Source organism: Moschus berezovskii, chromosome 9, assembly GCF_049115385.1.
Source record: "Moschus berezovskii isolate FMDL1 chromosome 9, NW_MosBer_1.0, whole genome shotgun sequence".
NCBI lineage: Eukaryota > Metazoa > Chordata > Mammalia > Artiodactyla > Moschidae > Moschus > Moschus berezovskii.
The window spans coordinates 16,033,734-16,055,372 of record NC_142468.1 but is presented as its reverse complement, the minus strand read 5'-3'; the positions used below and the strand labels follow the sequence as shown (position 1 = coordinate 16,055,372).

Here is a 21,639-nt window from a genome sequence, read left to right as displayed (position 1 = left end):
GTAATCCCTCTTACACATCCTTGCTTTTGAGAAGCCATCTAAAGCCTCACCCCTAGGATAATGCTGGGGACACTTCACTTTCAGGGCCATGAACTCAAGTTCTGGGGTCCCAGCTGGGAGTCCCCAGTACCAAGAATTGGTCAGTGTTATTGACGTAGGGAACCTTACATGAAGAGTCAATGAAGACTCAACTCGATAGTCCCATTAGGCTGTTAATTTGGGGACCATCTTCCTCTACTGGCCCAGGAGACTGGATGACACCCAGTAATACACACCAGAGAAAAACGCCAGTAAGACCTGGTGCCAGAAAAGCATGTGGCTCTGCTGCTTAATACTCAGGTGATTTTCCTCAAGGTACTGTTCTGCACCTCACTGTCTTCAATTGTTGGATAGAAATACTACTTTTGCTCACTTCATGGGGGTTGGAGGGGTCATTTGTACTTTTTAAAGTTATATTTGATGTGTCGGTTCAACTGCTCTGTCAACTTCTTGAAGGCAGAAATTAGGTATAATGCACTTTTCATCATAAACCATTTATTAGCACCTGACCCTCAGGGTGTCCATCCAATGGAGACAGTATAACTTATCTTGTCTCCTACAAAGTTGTTATGCATTTTCCATGCACTAATAACTGTGAAGTTCCTCTGTACATTGACAAGAGTTATACACATGAAAAGGATGAGAATAATTACCACTCTTAATAGTAGTGCTTTTCACTTTACAACTTACCTATTTGAATAGAGCTACACAGATGTAGGCCCTGATGCTGGGAATGATTGAAGGTGGGAGGAGAAGGGGATGGCAGAGGATGAGATGGTTGGATGGAATCACCGACTCAATGGACATGAGTCTGAGTAAACTCTGGGGGTTGGTGATGGACAGGGAGGCCTGGTGTGCTGTGCAGTCCATGGGGTCGCAAAGAGTCGGACACAACTGAGTGACTGAACTGAACAGAGGTAGGCAGTTTCTAAAGACTAAAACTTCTCACTGTCCCACAGGAGCACCCTCATCAGGATTCAATATGTAGAGATTCCTTACAAATGTCAGAAAAGGTAGGTTTAGGAAAGATTTGGTTTAAATTTGAGGATGACACATACACTCCAGGAAACGATGAAGCGGACCCTTTAAGTCCTGGAGTGAAAGGGCGGAGCCGTCGTCAGGGACGCGACTGAGCGTCTGGGTTTCCAGGAAGTGACGTCAGGCAGCCGCAGCGATGGAGGACTTGCTGGACCTAGACGAGGAGCGGCGTCGCGGCCCGGCCACCTCCGTGAGGACCGATTCGGGGCGGGGAGCGGGGCCGAGAATTAGCGGGTGGGGAGGGGCGACCCCGCCGGTCCTGGCTTCCCTGAGCCGCTTCGGCCTAGCCTGTCCCTGGCGCCAGGAGCCAGCGGGCTCTGAGCCTCGCGGGGGTGAGGCCGGCGAGGAGGCGGCCTCCCTCGCCCCGCCTCCGGGGCAGCGGTGAACTCCGCTGCTGGCCTAGGGTTTGCTTTCTTTAAAATCCTCAAAGACTGGAAGGCAGATCCTGCCCCTGCCGGCCTGTGAGAACGGTGGAAAATTTCCCAGCTTCTCCCCGCTCTCTGGAGCTCCAACTTGGCAACTTCCCAAGGATGGACAGATAGATCTGAGAGTGACTGGAGGGACCCTGGCGAGGGTCACACTTGCACTCATGCTAAAGCTTTTTCCCTTGGCCCTGTCATGCCAGGAGTTGATGTAAAAACCGTACTGTTTTAAGCGTAGAAGGAGGGAAAGGAGTTAGGGAGGGCCTTTCTTTCCACTCATCCCCAGGGGAGGTGGGCGTTACCTCAGTTTTAAAGAGCGAGGGCGTGGCCGGGGGCGAGGTTGGGGAGCCCAGAGGTCAGAGGGAGTGTAAAGCTGTTGCAGGGGTTAAAGAAAGTTAACCTCGAATTCCTTATCTCTGGAGTGGAGATTTATGTCTCCTTCAAGGAGGTGAAGATGAAATGAGATGTGCCTGGGAAGCATTTAACACATTAACTGGCATAAGCTGAGTTATTAGAAGAGGTTAGCGGCTGTTGCTTCTGAGGTCGTGATTTACCCAAGGTTATAGTCGGTGTCGGGAAGATCCCCTGGAGGAGGGCATGGCAACCCACTCCAGAATTCTTGCCTGGAGAATCCCGTGGACAGAGGAGCCTGAATGGCTACAGTCTCAAAGGGTCTCAAAGAGTCCGACACAACTGAAGCGACTTAGCACGTATATATATATAGATAACTGAGCTAGATTGAAGACCCAAGTTCAGTGTGTGTGTGTCTTAATTCCATCACGGCCTCACCAAGCCTTTTTACCTTTAAAATTACTGAAGATCACAGTCACTAAAAGATTGGCCCACAAGTCTTTAGTTTCTGCTGTGGAATCTCTACATGTCTTGACGTGCCCTAGTACTATCAGATAGCCTCCAAATTGCTAGAGAGGAAATATGAGAAATGGGAGCAAATTGTTCTAGAAAGAAGCAGGTTGCTTGACTGACCAAGAAGAATAGTATGTCATCAGGCCTTTCTTGATATGTGTACTTTTTTAGTACCGGGAGAAAATGAGTGTAGTTATTCATTTATTCTTTCAACCCAATATTTACTGAGCTCCTTCTGTGTATCAGGCATTGATTGTCCAAGGTGTTAGAAATATAACAGTGAAAAATAAAACTAAGCCCCTGCCCTCCTGGGGCTTATGTTTCAGCGGAGGAAGATGGGCAATAAAGAGACCATATGTTTAAAATATAAAAACCACGTAGTAATGTAGTTTCTCTACCAGTCATTCCTGTGGATTTATACAGGGTCTTCCAAAAGTTTAAAACCTTGAAATCCTTGACAAATAACCTAGAGAAACCATCTATAAACAGTAGAGACAAGATCCTTGAAGTTTTTTTTAGCACAATCACTCCATGTAATATGCCATATTCAGATACCCAATGTTAGCATACATGGAAAAGGGCAGCCACAGGTGAAGGAGTAGGATTGTCTACGTTGGGAAGAAAAGGAGCTGCTTATTGTCCAAAATATTGTTTCTGTCACTCCTGAAATCTAAACGGTTGATTAGAATGCCGTGTGTAAACACTGCGTAAGGGTTTTTATGCAGCTCTCATGTAACTTCTCTCAATTTACTCATGCAGTCAGTTCTTAGAACATCTTAAAACTGAAATTCCAGCAGGGCACAGAAAAAGCCTTCAGAACTTGAAGGCAGAAGATTTTGCTCTTATGTTTATCTGCCACTTTGTTGCTTTCCTGGGTCTCAATTACATCATTTGTAAAATGGCCTCAGTCCCTGTCCCTATTATTGTGGAATCAAAAGAAGCTGCATCAGATGAGATCTAAAAATGCTTACAGTAATGCTGTTTTTTTTAAAGAGCAAAAAAAAAAAAAGAAAAATATAAACATTTCAACACCTTCCAGTCGGCCCAAATAATGTTTGTATATATTGGGAAGTATTGGAGACACAGATGGAGCCCTCCACCCTAGGAGGGCTTTGGGAAACACCTGCAAATGATTCCTTTGATGACTCAGAATTTAAAGTGTTCTGATTTCCAAAGCTGATGTCTCAAAAAATTCTTGTAAGAGCTTTCCTTTAATGTCTGTAAGTTCAAATCCAATTAGCATATACGTCAAAGGAAATGCTATCTGTATTTCTCTGGTTACAGTTTCCATGGAATTTCTTCCCTTACCAAATGCCTTTTTGATAACTATTTTCATGCTAAGCTGCAGCTTTGAAATTAGGCCCTCCTGAAATCCCACGTAGGGACGTGGGAACCTTGACCATACTGTGCCTGAGCAGTGGCATGAGCTCCCTGTCCATTCTAGAGGAAGTTCTAGCTGTATTTCTTTGAGTAGAATAGGTCTATGGCCATTAAAAGAAAACATTGTGATCAATGCATGAATTTCCTATCCTACCATATAGAACTGACTTTGGGCACTTTGTTTGAAGAGTTTGGAGCATTTTCTAAGTGATCAACGCATGGGTTACCTGCCCTACCACATAGAACTGACTTTGGGCACTTTTGTTTGAAGGGTTTGGAGCATTTTCTAAGTATATTCAAGTTGCTCAAATCCCATCCACCCCATGTCATCAGAAATCCAGTCTTGCTTACCTTGGCAGAATTGTCTTCCTCATAGTGGCTCAGAGACGTTTGAGTCAGCAGCACCCCTCATCTCTCCTTACAGGGGGCCAAGATGGGGCGCCGAGCTCAACAGGAGACCACCCAAGCCGAAAATCATCTCATTGGCAAGAATTCCTCTTCGACTCTGACTGCAGAGGTGGGTGTTAAAAAATTCTGAAAAAGTTTTCAGCTCTTAACAGTTGGCGATTACTCAATGAGCAAGGATTTGGCCTTTTATATTATTATCATTTTCTTTTTCTTTAATGTCAGCCTTCCTCCTATCTTGATTTGGGAATTTCCTTCCCCAGCCTTTGTCCTGTTAGCAAGAAATGAAAGAGTAACTTTTTTCTTTTGATGCCAAAGTAGTTTCTCTGCATTGCTTTATATTCCCAGTGAAGAAGTTTTGTACGTTAACTGAAGCAAGGGACTGGGAGCTTTCAAAATCCAGCCAAAATCCAGTTTTTTATTCCTGCCAGATAAAAGCCAGCGAGGCATGCTGGTGACGTAAAGTTGAATTACACAACTGAACGTTTTGTTCTCAGTGGTGACCTGCGCTTTCTACAGTTTTCAGGCGGGAAGGGAACCCGTACTGGTACTGGCCTTGCTTTCTTGGAAGCTTTTCCAAGTGGCCTGGAATCGTGGGAATTTATCCAGCTTCTCTGCGGAGGGTGGGTAATGTTGATGAGCAATGCTTTTGATGCCAGGGCACTATTTTTGGCCGTTTACTCAGGACTTCTTTTCACCCTCCTCTGCCCTGTTCGAAGAAACTTCTGCCCTTTTCTAGAGCTGGCTTCAGGGTAATTCTCACTGTCAGCTTTTCCTCACTTCTCCAGGCTGACTTAGGGCTCGTCCTTCTCAATTGCCATAGTACCTGTTGGAGAACTACTCATATCAGGCCCTCATTTTCTGTTTATGTGTCTTGCCCACTGGAGAGTGAGTTTCTGGACAACAGGCAACATGGCTACTCAGTTGCCCAGCTCATTAGCCTACAATGGGTTGATGAGGGCAGCTCTGCTGGGAGGCCTGATGGACCAGGTAGGTACGTGAACACAGCATGCTGGGGACAGGACAGACACACTTGACTTACATATCACATAAGTAGGAATATCCTTCACTTTCATCAGAAATAAGTTCTCTGCCATGCTTTCAAGCACTCCACACTGGCCTTTCAGTTTATCTTCTGTTTCCTCACTGATTATAGAAATATGGGTACAGAGAAGCAGTTTCCCTCTCAGATAACAGTTGTTTGTTGTTGTTTAGTTGCTAGATTGTGTCCAATTCTTTGCAATCCCGTGGACTGTAGCCCACCAGGCTCTTCTGTCCGCTGTATTTCCCAGGAAAGAATACTGAAGTGGGTTGCCATCTCCAAGGGATATTCTCAACCCAGAGATTGAACCTGTCTCTCCTGCATTGGCAGGCAAATTCTTTACCACTGAGCCACCCAGGTGACCCCAGATAACAACCATGCCAACACAGAAAAACTGGCGACCGACCCTTGGCCTCATGGTCTGAAGTCAGTAGGGAGAGACTGTGGAGGCCACATGTAACCATTGCCTGGAGTAACCACTCCCTGGTCACAGCCACTGATGTCTGGAGAATATAGGTCCTGTACTGCCAGCTCTTCTGATTTTCCAAGAGACTCTGGCAGTCTAAAATTTTATGAAAAAGCAACACATTTTTAGAGATCAGTGACTAATTATAAAAATTGAATCACTATATGGGCTATATTAGGCCTGAGGGTTGTCAGTTTGTGACTTTGACCATAGTCCCTCCTTTATAGAGCTTATTGGATTAGCCAGAAAGCTCATTCGGATTTTTCCATACAAGTGCACAGAAAAACTCAAATGAGCTTTTTGGCCAGCCCAATGTATTGTATTCTCATTGTTTATGTTCTTGGCTCCCTCAGAAGATGTTCTCTTTTGGAAGGCAAGGGGTGTTTAAAAAAGAACAATTTTTTTTTTCTGGCCATGCTGCATTGGCATTTGGGATTTTAGTTCCCAGACCAGGGATCGAACCTGTGCCTCCTGCAGTGGAGTCGCAGAGTCCAGTCACCACTGGACCACCAAGGACGTCCCTATCCCCTTTGTTTATCACAGTGCCTGGCACAGAGCAGGCATGCAGAGGGTGAGGGGGGTGAAGTTCATAGTGTGTGATGAGGGCCCTTGGAAGCTGAAGAAGAGTGTTACAGGGTTGGGGTGGCAGATAGTGTCACATTGGAGGCATAGTGAAAGGGGTACAGTGGAGGGGAGACAGTGAAAAAAGAGATACCAGATCCAACCCTGGATCTCCAGGAGCTTGAACTGCAGTGGCGTATGTCTGTGAAGAGAAGATGAGCCAGCCAGCGACCAGGGTAATGGACGTCTGCTCTTGGCCTTTGGCCACTTTAGCCTGTGGGCCAGGGAAGTTCCATCCCACCCCCAGATCATTAATTCACTTATTTAACAAGTATTTATTGATGCTTACTGTGTGCCAGGCTTGGCATATTTCAGTGAACAAGAGACAAATCCCATACGGTGATGGAACTTAAATTCGCATGATCACTGGTAGTCACGGAGACTAATTACAAGCCAACCCCACAGTGAAGGAGGTTATAGCCACCTTAAGTGGTGAGGTAAGTGAGCCCAAGATGGGCCGAGATGTCCTGATGGCCTTGAAGTTCTTTGTGGCCCCCACCACGGATCAGCTTCCAGGCTGGGGTCACTAGGCAGGTTTTCCCACCTTCCCTTCCCCTTAGCTCTGGTGAGAGTCAGGGCTGTGAGGACCTAACTCCAGAATAATGCACCTATCAGCATGTCAGCCTTTTTGGAATACCTACTTATTTCCACCGAGCCATGTACCCTTTAAAAAAAAAAAACTCTGGGCCTTAGTATTTTTTCTGGGAGAACATGATGAAAAGTCATTCTGTTCTTCACCTACCTGGTGTCTCTGACAGCAAAATGCCAGTAAGAATTCCAGGATTCCTTCTCTCCCTGAGTTAATTGAGGTTTAAAGCAGTGTGGGCAGCCTCCCTCCGGCCAGATGCACACTGCCGTGTGGGACTTTTTGACTGATTCTTTCTAAAATTAGATTTCCAAGACTTGTCTGTGTGCCCATTTACATTCCAGTTCTGAATATATTACTTGATATATTTATTTTTGTCCTCTCACTGAGTATATTCTAGGATGAAGCTATTCATGAAAATATAAATATGGTACCTGGGGGCTGTCAGACATACTGCAGTTACTTTTTTAAAAAAAAGTTTTATTTTATTTTTGGCTGCACTGGGTCTTTGCTGTTGCACACGGGCATTTTCTAGTTGCAGCGAGCAAGGGGCTGCTCTCTGGTTGTGGTATGTGGGCTTCTCATCGCGGTGGCTTCTCCTGTTGCAGAGCACGGTCTCTGGAGCATTCAGGCTTCAGTAGTTGTGACATGTAGGCTCAGTAGTTGTGATCCATGAGCTTATTGGCCCCGTGGCATGTGGAATCTTCCTGGAGCAGGGATTGAATTCCTGTCCCCTGTGTTAGCAGGCAGATTCTTAACCACTGGACTATCAGGGAAGTCCTGGAGTTACTTTAGAGTCACGTAAGAATTAGTTCAAACAAATGATGATTTTTTTTTTTTACTTTATTTATTTATTTTGCTGCGCCTGGTCTTAGCTGCAACCTGTGTGGGATCTTTTAGTCATGGCAAGCAAACTTTTAGTTGAGGCATGCAGGCTGTAGTTCCCTGTCCAGGGCTCACATTGAGTGTGGAGTCTTAGACACGGGGCCATCAGAGGAATCCCAAATGATGACTTTAAAGTGAGGTGGCAGGCGGGGAACTCATAGAGGAATTCTGGCAGCGGTCTGCTGAAATAGAGGGAACGCAGCCTTGGCATCAGAAAGACCAGGGCTCGAGCTTGGACTCTGCTAATTGCCTGGATCTTGAACAAACCCACTAATCTCTCTAATCCTCCGTTTCATCATCTGTCAAACAGTGGTAACAACACCACCAGGTTGATGTGAGGATTAAGTGAAATATGCGTTTAAAAGCGCTTTAATAAACTGAAAGGCACAGAACAAATGTTCACTCATTCAGTGAGTGGTGAATAAGAATATCTGGACAGAGCTTTGTTCTTGTTATTGAAGGGCTGCAGAGAAGGAGGATGTGAGCCTGGTCTCTTTTAGAACTGATTTGGAAGTCTTTCCAAGGGTGGCTACTCATTTATCCACAGGCTGACGAGTAACGATATGAAGGAGGTTTTTGCTTTCCGGATGCAGCGGGCATTGCTTCTAAAGGGTGGACAAGGACACAGGCCTCGGGGTCAGATAGCCATGGGCTGAAATCCTGTCTGTGCCACAGGTTAGCTCAATGGCTCAGCAAGTTTCTTAACCTTTTCAAACCTCAGTTTCCTCATTGGTAAAATGTTGTTGTTGTTCATTCGTCAAGTTGTGTCTGACTCTTTGTGACCTCATGGGCTGCAGTAGCCAGGCTTCCCTGTCCTTCACCATCTCCCAGAGCTTGCTCAAACTCATGTCCATAGAGTCGGTGATGCCGTCCAACCGTCTCATGCTCTGCCACCCTCTTTTCCTCCTGTCTTCAACCTTTCCCAGCATTAGGGTCTTTTCCATTGAGTTGACTCTGCATCAGCTGCAGCATCAGCCCTTCCAATGAATATTCAGGGTTAATTTCCTTTAGTATTGACTGGTTTGATCTGCTTGCTGTGCATGGGACTCTCAAGAGTCTTCTCCAGCACCACAATTCAAAAGCATCAGTTCTTTGGCACTCAGCCTTCTTTATGGCCCAACTCTCACATCTGTACATTACTTGAAAAATCATATCTTTGACTGTACAGACCTTTGTTGGCAAAGTGATGCCTCTGCTTTTTAATATGCTGTCTAGGTTTGTCATAGCTTTTCTTCCAAGGAGCAAGTGTCTTTTAATTTCATGGCTGCAATTACCATCTGCAGTGATTTCAGAACCCAAGAAAATAAAATCTGTCTCTGATTCCACTTTTGCCCCTTATATTTGCCATGAAGTGATGGGACCAGATGCCATGATCTTGGTTTTTTAAATGTAGAGTTTTAAGCCAGCTTTTTTACTCTCCTCTTTCATGCTCATCAAGAGGCTCTTTAGTTCCCCTTCACTTTCTGCCATTAGGGTGGTATCATCTGCATATCTGAGATTGTTGATATTTCTCCCGGCAGTCTTGATTCCAGCTTGTGATTTATCCAGCCCAGCATTTCACATGATGTATTCTGAATATAAGTTAAATAAGCAAGGTGATGATATACAGCATTGACATACTCCTTACCCAATTTTTAACCAGTTTGTTGTTTAATGTCTGGTTATAACTGTAGCTTCTTGACCTGAAAACAGGTTTCTCAGGAGGCAGATAACGTGGTCTGGTATTCCCATCTCTTTAAGAATTTCCCACAGTTTGTTGTGATCCACACAGTCAAAGGCTTTAGTATAGTCAATGAAGCAGGAGAAGATTTTTTTTTGGAATTCTCTTGCTTTTTCTGTGATCCAACAGATGTTGGCAATTTGATCTCTGGTTCCTCTGCCTTTTCTAAATCCTACTTGAACATCTGGAATTTCTTGGTTCACGTGTTGCTGAAGCCTGGTGTGATGGATTTTGAGCATTACATTGCTGGCATGTGGGCTTCCCTGATAGCTCAGTTGGTAAAGAATCCACCTGCAACGCAGGAGACCCCGATTCAGTTCCTAGGTCGGGAAGATCTGCTGGAGAAGAGATACGCTACCCATTCAGTATTCTGGCCTGGAGAATCCCATGGACTACAGTCCATGGGGTCGCAGAGAGTCCGACTTGACTTGCTAGCATGTGAAATAAGCGCAATTATGTGGTAGTTTGAACATTCTTTGGCATTGTCTTTCTTTGGGATTGAATAGGGTGGCCAGGAAGAAAAAACAAGATAAGCGTGTGTAAAGTAAGCCCTTAACCCAGTCTGACACACAAGTGCTCATATATTATTATCTCTCCAGAGCTTGGGTATTCTATTATTGTGCCTTAACCCTCTCTATTGAGGTTGGAAGCTGGTGGCCTTCAGGCTAACTTTAGCCTATAGACAAGTCTTCTTTGACTCGGACAGAGTTAAGCATTTTTTAAACTTGGGTGTTATCTTTTGTAAATTAGGAAACTTTATGTGAAAATCCAGATTTGGGGCTCCTCTCAGAAACCAGAAGTTCTGGCACACGGGAATGCCGGGCTGGCGTTCCCCCTGGCAGCAGTTGGCCAGAGCTGATTAAGGTACTTGCTTCCAGACAGCCTGCCCTCTTCAGCTCACCCTTTCTTACTTGAATACACCTGGTCAGATTTACTCACATCTGATCTGCCTGACTCCTATTTCCAGTTGAGTTTAAAACTCCTGCTCTTTTAGGATGGATTGATTTTTCAGGTATCCTTGTGTATCTGTGGGTATTAAATTTGAACTACACACATCAGAGACTTAGCCCCAGGACTTGGAGCAGACGGGAGTGATTTTTCTCACAGCAAGAAGTCCAGTGGAGGGCAGGGCAGGTGCGGTCACTGGGGAAAGTCCTGTGTCCCTCACCCCTTCTAGACACCTGCTCTGCCGTCTGGAGCTTGTAACTCGTTCTCCTGATTGTTCACATCATAGTCGGTTGTTCGCAGGGATCTGATCTGTATTCTAGGTGAGGAGCGAGGGAAGAGGGGAAGAGTCCAGGGTCCTACCAAGAAACTCTGTGCCTTCTTAACAGGAACGCGATAGCCAGAGACGTCACCAAGTGGACTTTCCTAGTTAGGTCATCAGTCAGAACTAGGTCTTAAAACCACTTTACATTTCAAAGGAGTTTTTCAGCTGGGCACGTTGCCATACCCATCACGCTGGGGTTTGGGGGGTTAGGGAGAAGAGGAATCACTGAGTAGGCAATTGATGACATATCAATTAAAAAAAATGTATGCAAAGATTTTTTTTTTTTCTTGTAGGCTTGGGTATAAAAGGAAAGAATTATTTTTAGTAGCCAAAAAAAAAAATAATAATAATAATCCACATTCCTCTCCAGTTGTCTAATTTGGGGTTGTATAGAGTTCAGAGAAAATCTGTACGCCCCGGAGTTCCAAGATTCTTGATGCGCTTGCCAGTGTTGTCCCTTCTTCATATTTTCCTTCTTCCTGTTTTGTCTGTAACCGTTCAGGATTTTCTACCTGTAGAGTACCTGTGACTCAGCCCAGGTAATTAGACTCTTCTTCCCTCTCTGAAAGAAGAGGAGGTCTCTTTAGTTGCTTGGTCAATCCATAAATTTTAAAAGAATTTGGAAGAATTTACCTGTCTAATCATACTGATGATCCAGAAGGATGAACTCTTCCAGTAGTTTTACTAGCTCAGAATTGACTATAGAGTCCTGTCTGCTTCTTTCAGGTTTTTGCAAAGGTCAGATTAGGTAATGCACATAAAGGTGCCTGCACACAGGCACCTCTCAAGAAATTGTAAGTACTTAGAAGGTTTATGACTGCACTCTTCTTTGTGTGTGTGTGTGTGTTTGTTTTTGCCACTTGTCACCATTCAGGCTTAGATCACTAGATGCATGGTTCAATTAGCAATTCAGGTGTTACAATTGTGGACACTTTAACTGGTGCCCTGATAAGTATCTCCACATATGTAGTGAATAACTTTCTCTGGAAGAGCAGCCCTGGGCATTAAACTGGATTTCTGTGCCTGAACTTGACCGTGCGTCAGTTCAAATGATACTGCACCTACTCAACCTCAAGAAAAGACCTGGACACTTTCTCCTGGGAAGTGACACTGCTGTACACTGAGGTTGGGGAAGAGGAATTTCGCCGCCGAACCTCTCAGAACTGGCCTGTTTTTTGTTTGGGTGGATTTTTTTTTTTTTTTTTTTTGGCTGCCTGGTGAGGCCCGTGGGATTTTAGTTCCCCAACCAGGGATTGAATCTGGGCCCTCGGCAGTGAGGACACAGAGTCCTAACCACTGGACTGCCAGGGGATTCCCTTGCCTGTCTTCTGGATGAGTATTTCTCAGTTGGGTCTCGACCAGTTTGTAGCTTAGCTTTCATTTTGCAGATTGTCCTTGTAATAATAATAATGATAGCTGACATTGGAGCAACTGCCAGTTACACATACTGTCCTATTTAAGCCTTGTGGTCACTCCTGGAGTAGGTCTCATTTTAGCTTCGAGGACACCGAGCCTTCGAGGAGTCGAGTGACCTGTCCACAGTCCTTCAGCTAACACCTGACTCTCCTCTCTTTCCCTCCAGCAGGTGCTTAATCACCACCTAACTTCTCCTACCTCCTGGGTGGTTAGATGCACAGACGTCCCAGTATAGAGAAAGGCTTTTGGAGGGAGCTGAGAGACCTTTGGGTTTTCCTCTTGGAATCCTTTTGGCAAGGATGTGAGTTCCCACTTGATCATCCTTATTCGTCCACTTGTCTGGAAAAGCATTTGAGACGCAGCTGTTCTCCTTTCTCTTCCTCCTCCACTGCCCGCCCCCTCCCCCAACTGCACCATCCCTCTCGTGCTCCTCCCAGGACGCAGAACTGAAATTCAGCCAGATTCTCTTGAAGGAATCTGAGCAATGCTGCTGGGCTCATGTTCCCAAATTAGGCCAGTTTCCTCATCCCCCAGCAGCTCCTCTCAGCTGGATCTCCCCTGGCACATTGTATTACGTCTCTTGCCCTCCGCCTATTCCTGACTGGTCTGCCAGCGGGCAGTTATTTTCAGCCCAGCTAGGGTTATCTGCTGACCCTTTTTGGTGACATTTTTTCTTCTTTCTCACAAAAATAACTTTCCTAGATTAGTCACATTTTTCAGCCTTTTTCGTAGTCCCTCTCCAACGGGCTGGATTGAATGATGCTTCTGACAACGTCGTTTAGAGAGGGACGCGGGGGAATCCACCATGGACCCGTTCACAAGGAATGTGTTTTCCACACTTTGTCTTCAGATCATGTTCCGTATGCCCGACTTTTGAACTCTCCCTCGAAGCTGGGCCCATGAGCTTCGCCGACCCATCCCTGGGGCTGCTTGCTGTGTAGGCAGGAACATCGTCCCTGGGGGTCGATCACACAGTTGGGAATAGCATTCGATTCCCCTACAGCGCTTCCTTGGGCTCTGTCAGTGCCCCAGGGCAGAGCCTCATGCCTCCTGTTCAGTTAAGCCCAGTCACTCAGTCGTCTCCAACTCTTTGCTAACTCACAGACTACAGCACGCCAGGCTTCCCTGTCCCTCACCAACTCCTGGAGCTTGCTCAAACTCAAGTCCATTGAGTTGGTGATGCCATCCAACCATCTCATCCTGTCGTCCCCTTCTCCTTCTGCCTTCAATCTTTCCCAGCATCAGGGTCTTTTCTAATGAGTCAATTCTTCGCATCAGGTGGCCAAAGTATTGGGGTTTCAGCTTCAACATCAGCCTTTCCAATGAATATTCAGGACTGATTTCCTTTAGGATTGACTGGTTGGATCTTGCAGGCCAAGGGACTCTCAAGAATCTTCTCCAACACCACAGTTCAAAGTGCTCAGCTTTCTTTATGGCCCAACTCTCACAGCTATACATGACTACTGGAAAAACCACAGCTTTGACTAGATGGACCTTTGTCACCAAAGTAATGTCTGCTTTTAAATGTGCTGTCTAGGTTGGTCATAGCTTTCCTTCCAAGGAGCAAGCATCTTTTAATTTCATGGCTGCAGTCACCATCTGCAGTGATTTCGGAGCCCAAGAAAATAAAGTCTCTCACTGTTTCCATTGTTTCCCTATCTATTTATGATGAAGTGATGGGACTGGATGCCATGATCTTTGTTTTTTGAATGAGTTTTAAGCCAGCTTTTTCACTCTCCTCTTTCACTTTCATCAAGAGGCTCTTTAGTTCCTCTTTGCTTTCTGCCTTAAGGGTGGTATCATCTGCGTGTTTGAGGTTATTAATATTTCTTCCAGAAATCTTGATTCTAGCTTGAGCTTCATCCAGCCCAGCATTTCACATGATGTACTCTGCATAGAAGTTAAATAAGCAGGGTGACAATATGCAGCCTTGGCATACTCCTTTCCTAATTTGGAACCAATCGGTTGTTCCATGTCCAGTTCTAACTGTTGCTTCTTGACCTGTATAGAGATTTCTCAGGAGGCGGGTAAGGTGGTCTGGTATTACCATCTCTTTAGAAGTTTTACACAGTTTGTTGTGATCCACACAGTCAAAGGCTTTGGTGTAGTAAATAAAACAGAAGTAGATGTTTCCTTCTACTATGTGTAAAACTGGCTTCCTACAGAAAGGTGGTGCTTGAAGAGCACCTAAAATTCCTTCCCTTACCTATGGGGAAGGTTAAGTCAGAACTATGTGGGAGAGTTTATTTAGCTCAGTGCTCCAATAAGTTAGCTACTGTTACTATCTATACAACCTGAGAAGTAGAAACAATGATCATTCTATTTTTAATCTCAGCTCTGCCAGTTCCTCAGTGTCTATCCTGGACAATTTGCTTAACCACTCAGCCTGTTCCTCATCTGCTGAATGGAGCCAATATTAATAACTATCTTCTATGGTTGCTGGTAGATTAAATAAGAGAATGTAAAAAGCTCTTAGGGCAGTGCTTGCCACTTGCTAACTATTATTGTCATTATTTGTGTCATATTAAAAAGCTGAGACATTACTTTGTCAACAAAGGTCCATCTAGTCAAGGCTATGGTTTTTCCCGTGGTCATGTATGGATGTGAGAGTTGGACTGTGAAGAAGAAATTGATGGTTTTGAACTGTGGTGTTGGAGAACACTCTTGAGAGTCCCTTGGACTGCAAGGAGATCCAACCAGTCCATCCTAAAGGAGATCAGTCCTGGGTGTTCATTGGAAGGACTGATGTTGAAGCTGAAACTCCAGTACTTTGGCCACCTGATGCAAAGAGCTGACTCATTTGAAAAGACCCTGATGCTGGGAAAGATTGAAGGCTGGAGGAGAAGGGGATGACAGAGGATGAGATGGCTGGATGGCATCACCAACTCAATAGATATGAGTTTGGGTAAACTCTGGAAGTTGGTGATGGACAGGGAGGCCTGGTTCATGGGGTTGCAAAGAGTTGGGCACGACTGAGCAGCTGAACTGATGAGAATTAAAAAGTATTATCAGTTTATCCTCAGGTGTAGTTCTGTTCATGATACAGAGATATTCTTATTTGCTAATACCTTTTATTAGCAAATATGCTTATTTGCTAATACCTTTTCATCTTCTTTTCATAACCCCGACCCTCTGTCTAGAGGTTGGCAGTCTTTCCAAAGAATGATCCTTAATTGCTGACTTAGCATCACTTTGTTACTCTGGGGCACATAGGTCGAAAATGAAGGCGTGACCTTGGTGATCTCAGCAACCTTGGAGTAGAGGGCGACATCCATTCATTTCTTCATTCATTCACTTACGAAACTCGATTGAGAGCTTTCTGTGTGCCAGGCTTGTGCTTGAAGCTGGAAGGATGGTGATAAACCAGCCATGCTCCCTGTCCACTTAGAACCTTCCTCTCAGAGCTGCAGAGAACTAAATGACAGGTTGGGGGAACACAGAAGGATATGTGAATGCTGTCACTGAACCCTTTTACTCGTAGGGACATCTGGAAAGGTAGTCTAGGAAAACAAATCATGTTTGAGTTGAGACTTGAAGGATGAGTAGAAGTTAGCCAAGGGAAAAGGGTGGGCCAGAGTGGACCAAGGAAGGGAGAATACTTCAAGTAGAGGCATGAGCACGTGCCAAGTTTTGGAGATGAGGGAGAGCATGGCACATCGGATTTGTTAGTGGAGCAGTTGACCATATAGGCGATGGAGTGGTGGTCCTCAGTGACTTTTGCAAGCCATGCCACATTTTTCCAGTATTCGAAAAATAGCTCCCTTGCCTTTTTTGAAAATGAACCATATGAGGCCAGCATTTCTTGTTTGACACTGAAATAATTGGCAATGAGATTTAGACTCCGACGTTTCAGTGTTTTTCAGTGTTTCTTGTTCATTGACTCATCTTCAGTGTAGCCGTTACACTTCTCTCCCTGGGCATGTATGTTTTCTGAACTTTTGAGATGTGCGCAAGTATAGTACTGATGGCTTGGAACTCTTCTGGCTCATTCTTTATAAGGAAGGGCTTAATAGACCAGTAGTTTGCAGTGTTCATACTTAATTTATATCCTAAAAATCCCTAACTTCCTATAAGGATAGATTGTATGTGTGTGTGTGTGTGTGTCTATTAGATCCTGGTAACTCTAGGAGAGAAATCATGGGAGTAATATTGAATTAGTCGTGATCTGATAGGATTTAGAAAGTGTCTTTTGATTTCACAGAATAAGAGACTAAAAGTTCAGTCACAACCTAAAAAGTTATAGTTTATTTCGGCAGAAATTTTTAGGGCTTAAGCCTGGGAAGCAGCATCTTAATTAGCCCTGAGACAAGGCTCCAAGGAGCCAAGTGGAGGAGCCAGGTTATATAGAAGTTTTGCAACAAAAGGCAGGCAGTCTGAACATCAAAAATTTTTGTTAAAACCAGATAACCCAAGACTTCTCTGGTGGCTCAGACAGTAAAGTGTCTGTCTGTAATGCCTGAGACCCGGGTTGGATCCCTGGGTTGGGAAGATCCCCTGGAGAAGGAAATGGCAACCCACTCCAGTACTCTTGCCTGGAAAATCCCATGGATGGAGGAGCCTTGTAGGCTGCAGTCCATGGGGTTGCTACAAGTTGGACATGACTGAGCGACTTCACTTCAACCCAAGTTAAGGAATTTAGTGCTTTTGTATGTATGGGAAGATGCAAGTGTCTGGACTCACTGAAATGATCCTTTTTTTTTTTTAACGCATCTCAGGTATCTGGGGCCAGTATCTTGTGTTTTTTGACATCTGGAGCTTCCTTGTGGCTCACCGTAGGGAGTCGCTGCAGTCTGATGGCTGCTACATCGCAGGTGTTCTTCTCGAGTGTCTTTAGGACTCACCAGCTCATATTCAGTCAGTTCAGTTCAGTTCAGTCACTCAGTCATGTCCAACTCTGCAACCCTGTGGAGCACAGCACTCCAGGCCTCCCTGTCCATCACTAGCTCCCGGAGTTTACTCAAACTCATGTCCATTGAGTTTGTGATGCCATCCAGCCATCTCATCCTCTGTCGTCCCCTTCTCCTCCCATCTTCAGTACTGGAGGGCTACACAATTATCACTGATGACTGTGATGTCCTTATTTACTGATATGGCAGGAAATAATCCATTTATCAGTCATATCTGACCCGTTTGCTGTGGGTCTCACTCTATTGTAATATTGGAATTTGGTTTGACTCCTTGAAGGAGTAGACTACTGGCTTATGTTCAGAGATTTTCTTTTTTTTTTTTTGTAGATGAAAATTTTCATGGTAATAATACTTTTGCTGTAATGAGAATTGACTTATATTTCAAGCAAAGTTCCCAGAGCAGACTTCTGAGCATCTTTGAGCGTACATAGCATTCTGGTAGGAAAAAATAAATTGAGAAGTAAAGAAATGGGTTCGGTTCAGTTGCCCAGTCATGTCCAACTCTTTGCAACCCCATGGACCGCAGCATGCCAGGCTTCCCTGTCCATTACCAACTCCTGGAGCTTGCTCAAACTTAAGTCACTATAAACTCCTGGACTGAGTCATTTGCCTCATGACTTGTCTCTCCTTTTAGGATGAAAGGATGAGATGGTTGGATGGCATCAGCGACTCAATGGACATGAGTTTGAGTAAACTCTGGGAGTTGGTGATGGACAGGGAGGCCTGGCGTGCTGTAGTCCATGGGGTCGCAAAGTCAGACATGACTTAGCAACTGAACTGAACTTTCTTGTCCTCCTGTAGGTCAGCTGCAGTGGTCTTATAAAATGTACATAATTCATTTCATACTTGGAGCCATTTAAAGGACACCCATTGCCCTCAGGACAAAAAATCCCAAATGCTTGCTTTGCCCGTTTGTGATTTGGGCCTTCCTGTGTCTCCACCCCCATCTCACACCTGCTCCCTTGTGGCAGTCACAGGGAGTCTTTACTTTGCTGTGTGATTCTAGTTCCCTGCTGCTGCTGCTGCTGCTGCTGCTGCTAAGTCGCTTCAGTTGTGTCCGACTCTATGCGACCCCATAGACGGCAGCCAACCAGGCTCCGCCGTCCATCGGATTCTCCAGGCAGGAACACTGGAGTGGGCTGCCATTTCCTTCTCCAATGTGTGAAAGTAAAAAGTGAAAGTGAAGTCGCTCAGTCGTGTCCGACTAGTAGCGACCCCATGGACTGCAGCCCACCAGGCTCCTCTGTCCATGCGATTTTCTAGGCAAGAGTACTGGTTCCCTAGAGCACTGTAATTCCATAGAATAGTTCAGTTCAGTTCAGTCGCTCAGTCGTGTCCGACTCTCCGCGACCCCATGAATCACAGCATGCCAGGCCTCCCTGTCCATCACCAACTCCCGGAGTACACTCAAACTCATGTCCACAGAGTCGGTGATGCCATCCAGCCATCTCATTCTTGGTCGTCCCCTTCTCCTCCCGCCCCCAACCTTTCCCAGCATCAGAGTCTTTTCCAGTGAGTCAACTCGTCACATGAGGTGGCCAAAGTATTGCAGTTTCAGCTTTAGCATCAGTCCCTCCAATGAACATCCAGGATTGATCTCCTTTAGAATGGACTGGTTGGATCTCCTTGCAGTATAAGGGACTCTCAGGAGTCTTCTCCAACACCACAGTTCAAAAGCATCGATTCTTTGGCGATCAGCTTTCTTCACAGTCCAACTCTCACATCCATACATGACCACGGGAAAAACCATTGCCTTGACTAGACAGACCTTGGTTGGCAAAGTAATGTCTCTGCTTTTTAATATACTATCAAAGTTGGTCATAACTTTCCTTCTAAGGAGCAAGCGTCTTTTAATTTCATGGCTGCAATCAGCATCTGCAGTGATTTTGGATCCCAAAAAAATAAAGTCTGACACTGTTTCCACTGTTTTTCCATCTATTTCCCATGAAGGGATGGGACCAGATGCCATGATCTTTGTTTTCTGAATGTTGAGCTTCAAGCCAACCTTTTCACTCTCCTCTTTCACTTTCATCAAGAGGCTTTTGAGTTCCTCTTCACTTTCTGCCATAAGGGTGGTGTCATCTGCATATCTGAGGTTATTGATATTTCTCCCAGCAATCTTGATTCCAGCTTGTGCTTCTTCCAGCCCAGCGTTCCTCATGATGTACCCTGCATATAAGTTAAATAAGCAAGGTGACAATATACAACCTTGACGTACACCTTTTCCTATTTGGAACCAGTCTGTTGTTCCATGTCCTAGACTCTTTGCTGGGCTGACTCTGAAACCATTTGGTGGTGTCTGCGGGGCTGCAAAGAGCTCCAGGACCATAGTCTTTCATGTCTCAGAGAAAAATTCAGCAAGAGCAAAGTGGTGGATAATAAGTAATTTATTAGACTAAGACACTTGAGAAACTTACAAGCAGGCCGGTGAGAGGATGCTGTGCCCTGAGAACGTACTGGGCTACAATTCAGTCAAAGAAAAAGTGGGGAAAGGGAAAAGAACTTCTTTGTCGTTCTTGAGTAGATGTCATGCTTCCATTATCAGCTCCTCCTCCAGGTTGAGCAGGGGGGTTTGTTGGTCCCTACATAGTCAAGTAGGGTCCACAAAGTACTGTTTTCCATGTTTGCAGAGAGCATGTCTTAGAAATCATTAACTTACTGAGCTTTCTGGGCAGAATGTGGGTTTCATGCCATTGTTTTATTGTTTTGGAGCATGTCCCGCGCTTCTGCTGCATGGTTTTGTGCTTAAGCAAACCTGTTCTTTTGAACCATCATTAACTTGCAGGGGTCTCCCGTATATTTTTCTTTTTTTACTTATAATCTCCCAGTGGGATTAACTAATCATCTACATTGTGCCTCCACTCTGTCCCTATCAACTCCAACTTCTTCCAAGGGTTCGGCTTGAATATCCTCTCTTTTATTTAAATGAGAATGTTCTTATTTAAATTAGCTCCCTGTATTGTACTCTCTCATAGTACTTTTTTTTTTAAGTTTCCTACATTTTCTCAATCACCTCACCTGCAGTTTGTCACTGTATGTCTTTGTCATTGTTCAGGCCCATCTCCCTCACTACCTGCACTTTCCAGGAGCTCCTCTTCTGCTCCCGTGAGCTGCACTTTGTCGGTCCCCAGTCAATGAATGAGGACCAGGTGTGTGTGGTGGGTGATGCATTCAGTTCAGGGATAAAGTTAGTTTGAGGGGCCTGTGAGACCATTAGCTGGAGGTCAGTCCAGGAGGCTTTGACTATGGTACCTGTGCTTTGGCCTGGGCTCCAAGCTGGAGCTAAAGGTTTGGGAGTCGTTCCTATTGAGGTGGTAAATGGGAGCCCAAGTCTTGTTAAAGGGCAGTTGGTAGAACCCGAGGAACACCCACGTTTAAGGCACACACAGCCAAAGAAGAGCTCACAAGAGGAGACCGAGGATGATGGCCAGAGGGGAGAGGGCAACAGCAGGTCCCTGTGGCATGCAGAACCAAGATAAGAGAGAGGGTCCAGGACTCAGGGGTCAAGAGTGACTCATGCCGCTAAGAGGGCCCAGGAAGACCAGACCCTCCCTCTGGAGCAGGATCTATTTGATTGAGCAACTGGGGGTCCCCTGTACTTACAGGGAGGCAGTCAGGGGGGCGGCGTGCACCTGGTGCAGTCCCACACTCCCCACACCAGGTAGGTTCTCAAATGTTTGTTGAAAGAATTGCATGAATAATTGTGACACTCCTGACACTCGCCATCCCCCTCCCAGACCTCTTTTCGCCTCTTCTTCTGTTACTGAGCACCCCTCTGCTTATCCCTCCCTCCTCTTTCTCTCCTTGCTCTGTCTCTGCCTGTTTTACGTTCTCTACCAGTGGTAGCAGAGAACTCCATCCCCCTCGCCCCCTTTTGCCCATCCATTCGTATGTATTTTCATTGATGTATTTATAAGAGCACTTTATTCTTTCATTCATTTTTTCACTTATTATTGGTACATTTCATACATACTTTCCAATGCAAAAATGAGTCCGATAACTCCGTTTTCAAGTTATATAGACCACAAACTTTTGTTCAGTTGCTCAGTTGTGTCTGACTCTTTGCAACCCCGTGGACTGCAGCACACCAGACTTCCTTGTCCTTCACCATCTCCCAGAGTTTGCTCAAACTCATGTCCATTGAGTTGATGATGCCATCGCCACCATCTCATCCTCTGTCACCCCCTTCTCCTACCCTCAGTCTTTCCCAGCATCAGGGTCTTTTCCAGTGAGTCAGCTCTTTACATCACATGGCCAAAGTACTGGAGCTTCAGCATCAGTCCTTCCAATGAATATTCAGTGTTGATTTCCTTTAGGATTGACTGGTTTGATCTCCTTGCAGTCCAAGGGACTGTCAAGAGTCTTCTCCAGCACCACTGTTCAAAAGCATCAATTCTTCAGTGCTCAGCCTTCTTTATGACCCAACTCTCACATCCATACATGACTACTGGAAAAACCATAGCTTTGACTATATGGATTTTTGTCAGCAAAGTGATAGATATACAGTTTTTAATATACTGTCTAGGTTTGTCATAGCTTTTCTTCCAAGGAGCAAGTGTCTTTTAATTTCATGGCTGC

The 21,639-nt window shown here is 45.2% G+C and overlaps 2 protein-coding genes across 3 annotated transcripts in view; one reads left to right on the top strand and one right to left on the bottom strand.

Annotated features, from left to right (window-relative positions):
- The window catches only part of TGFB3 (transforming growth factor beta 3), a 31,472-nt gene extending 27,243 nt beyond the window's left edge, over positions 1-4,229 (bottom strand). Inside the window, exon 1 of one of the 2 annotated variants that reach the window (XM_055435508.2) lies at positions 4,095-4,229. The gene's annotated coding sequence lies outside the window, so the exon portion shown is untranslated. The remainder of the gene's footprint in view (positions 1-4,094) is intronic. The other variant, XM_055435509.2, reaches the window with a different exon arrangement.
- Positions 1,132-21,639, top strand: part of IFT43 (intraflagellar transport 43) — a 103,415-nt gene continuing 82,907 nt past the window's right edge. Inside the window, exons 1-2 of the mRNA XM_055435510.2 lie at positions 1,132-1,267; positions 4,168-4,260. Coding sequence (XP_055291485.1) covers positions 1,214-1,267; positions 4,168-4,260 — 147 coding nt within the window. The 5' untranslated portion in view covers positions 1,132-1,213. The remainder of the gene's footprint in view (positions 1,268-4,167; positions 4,261-21,639) is intronic.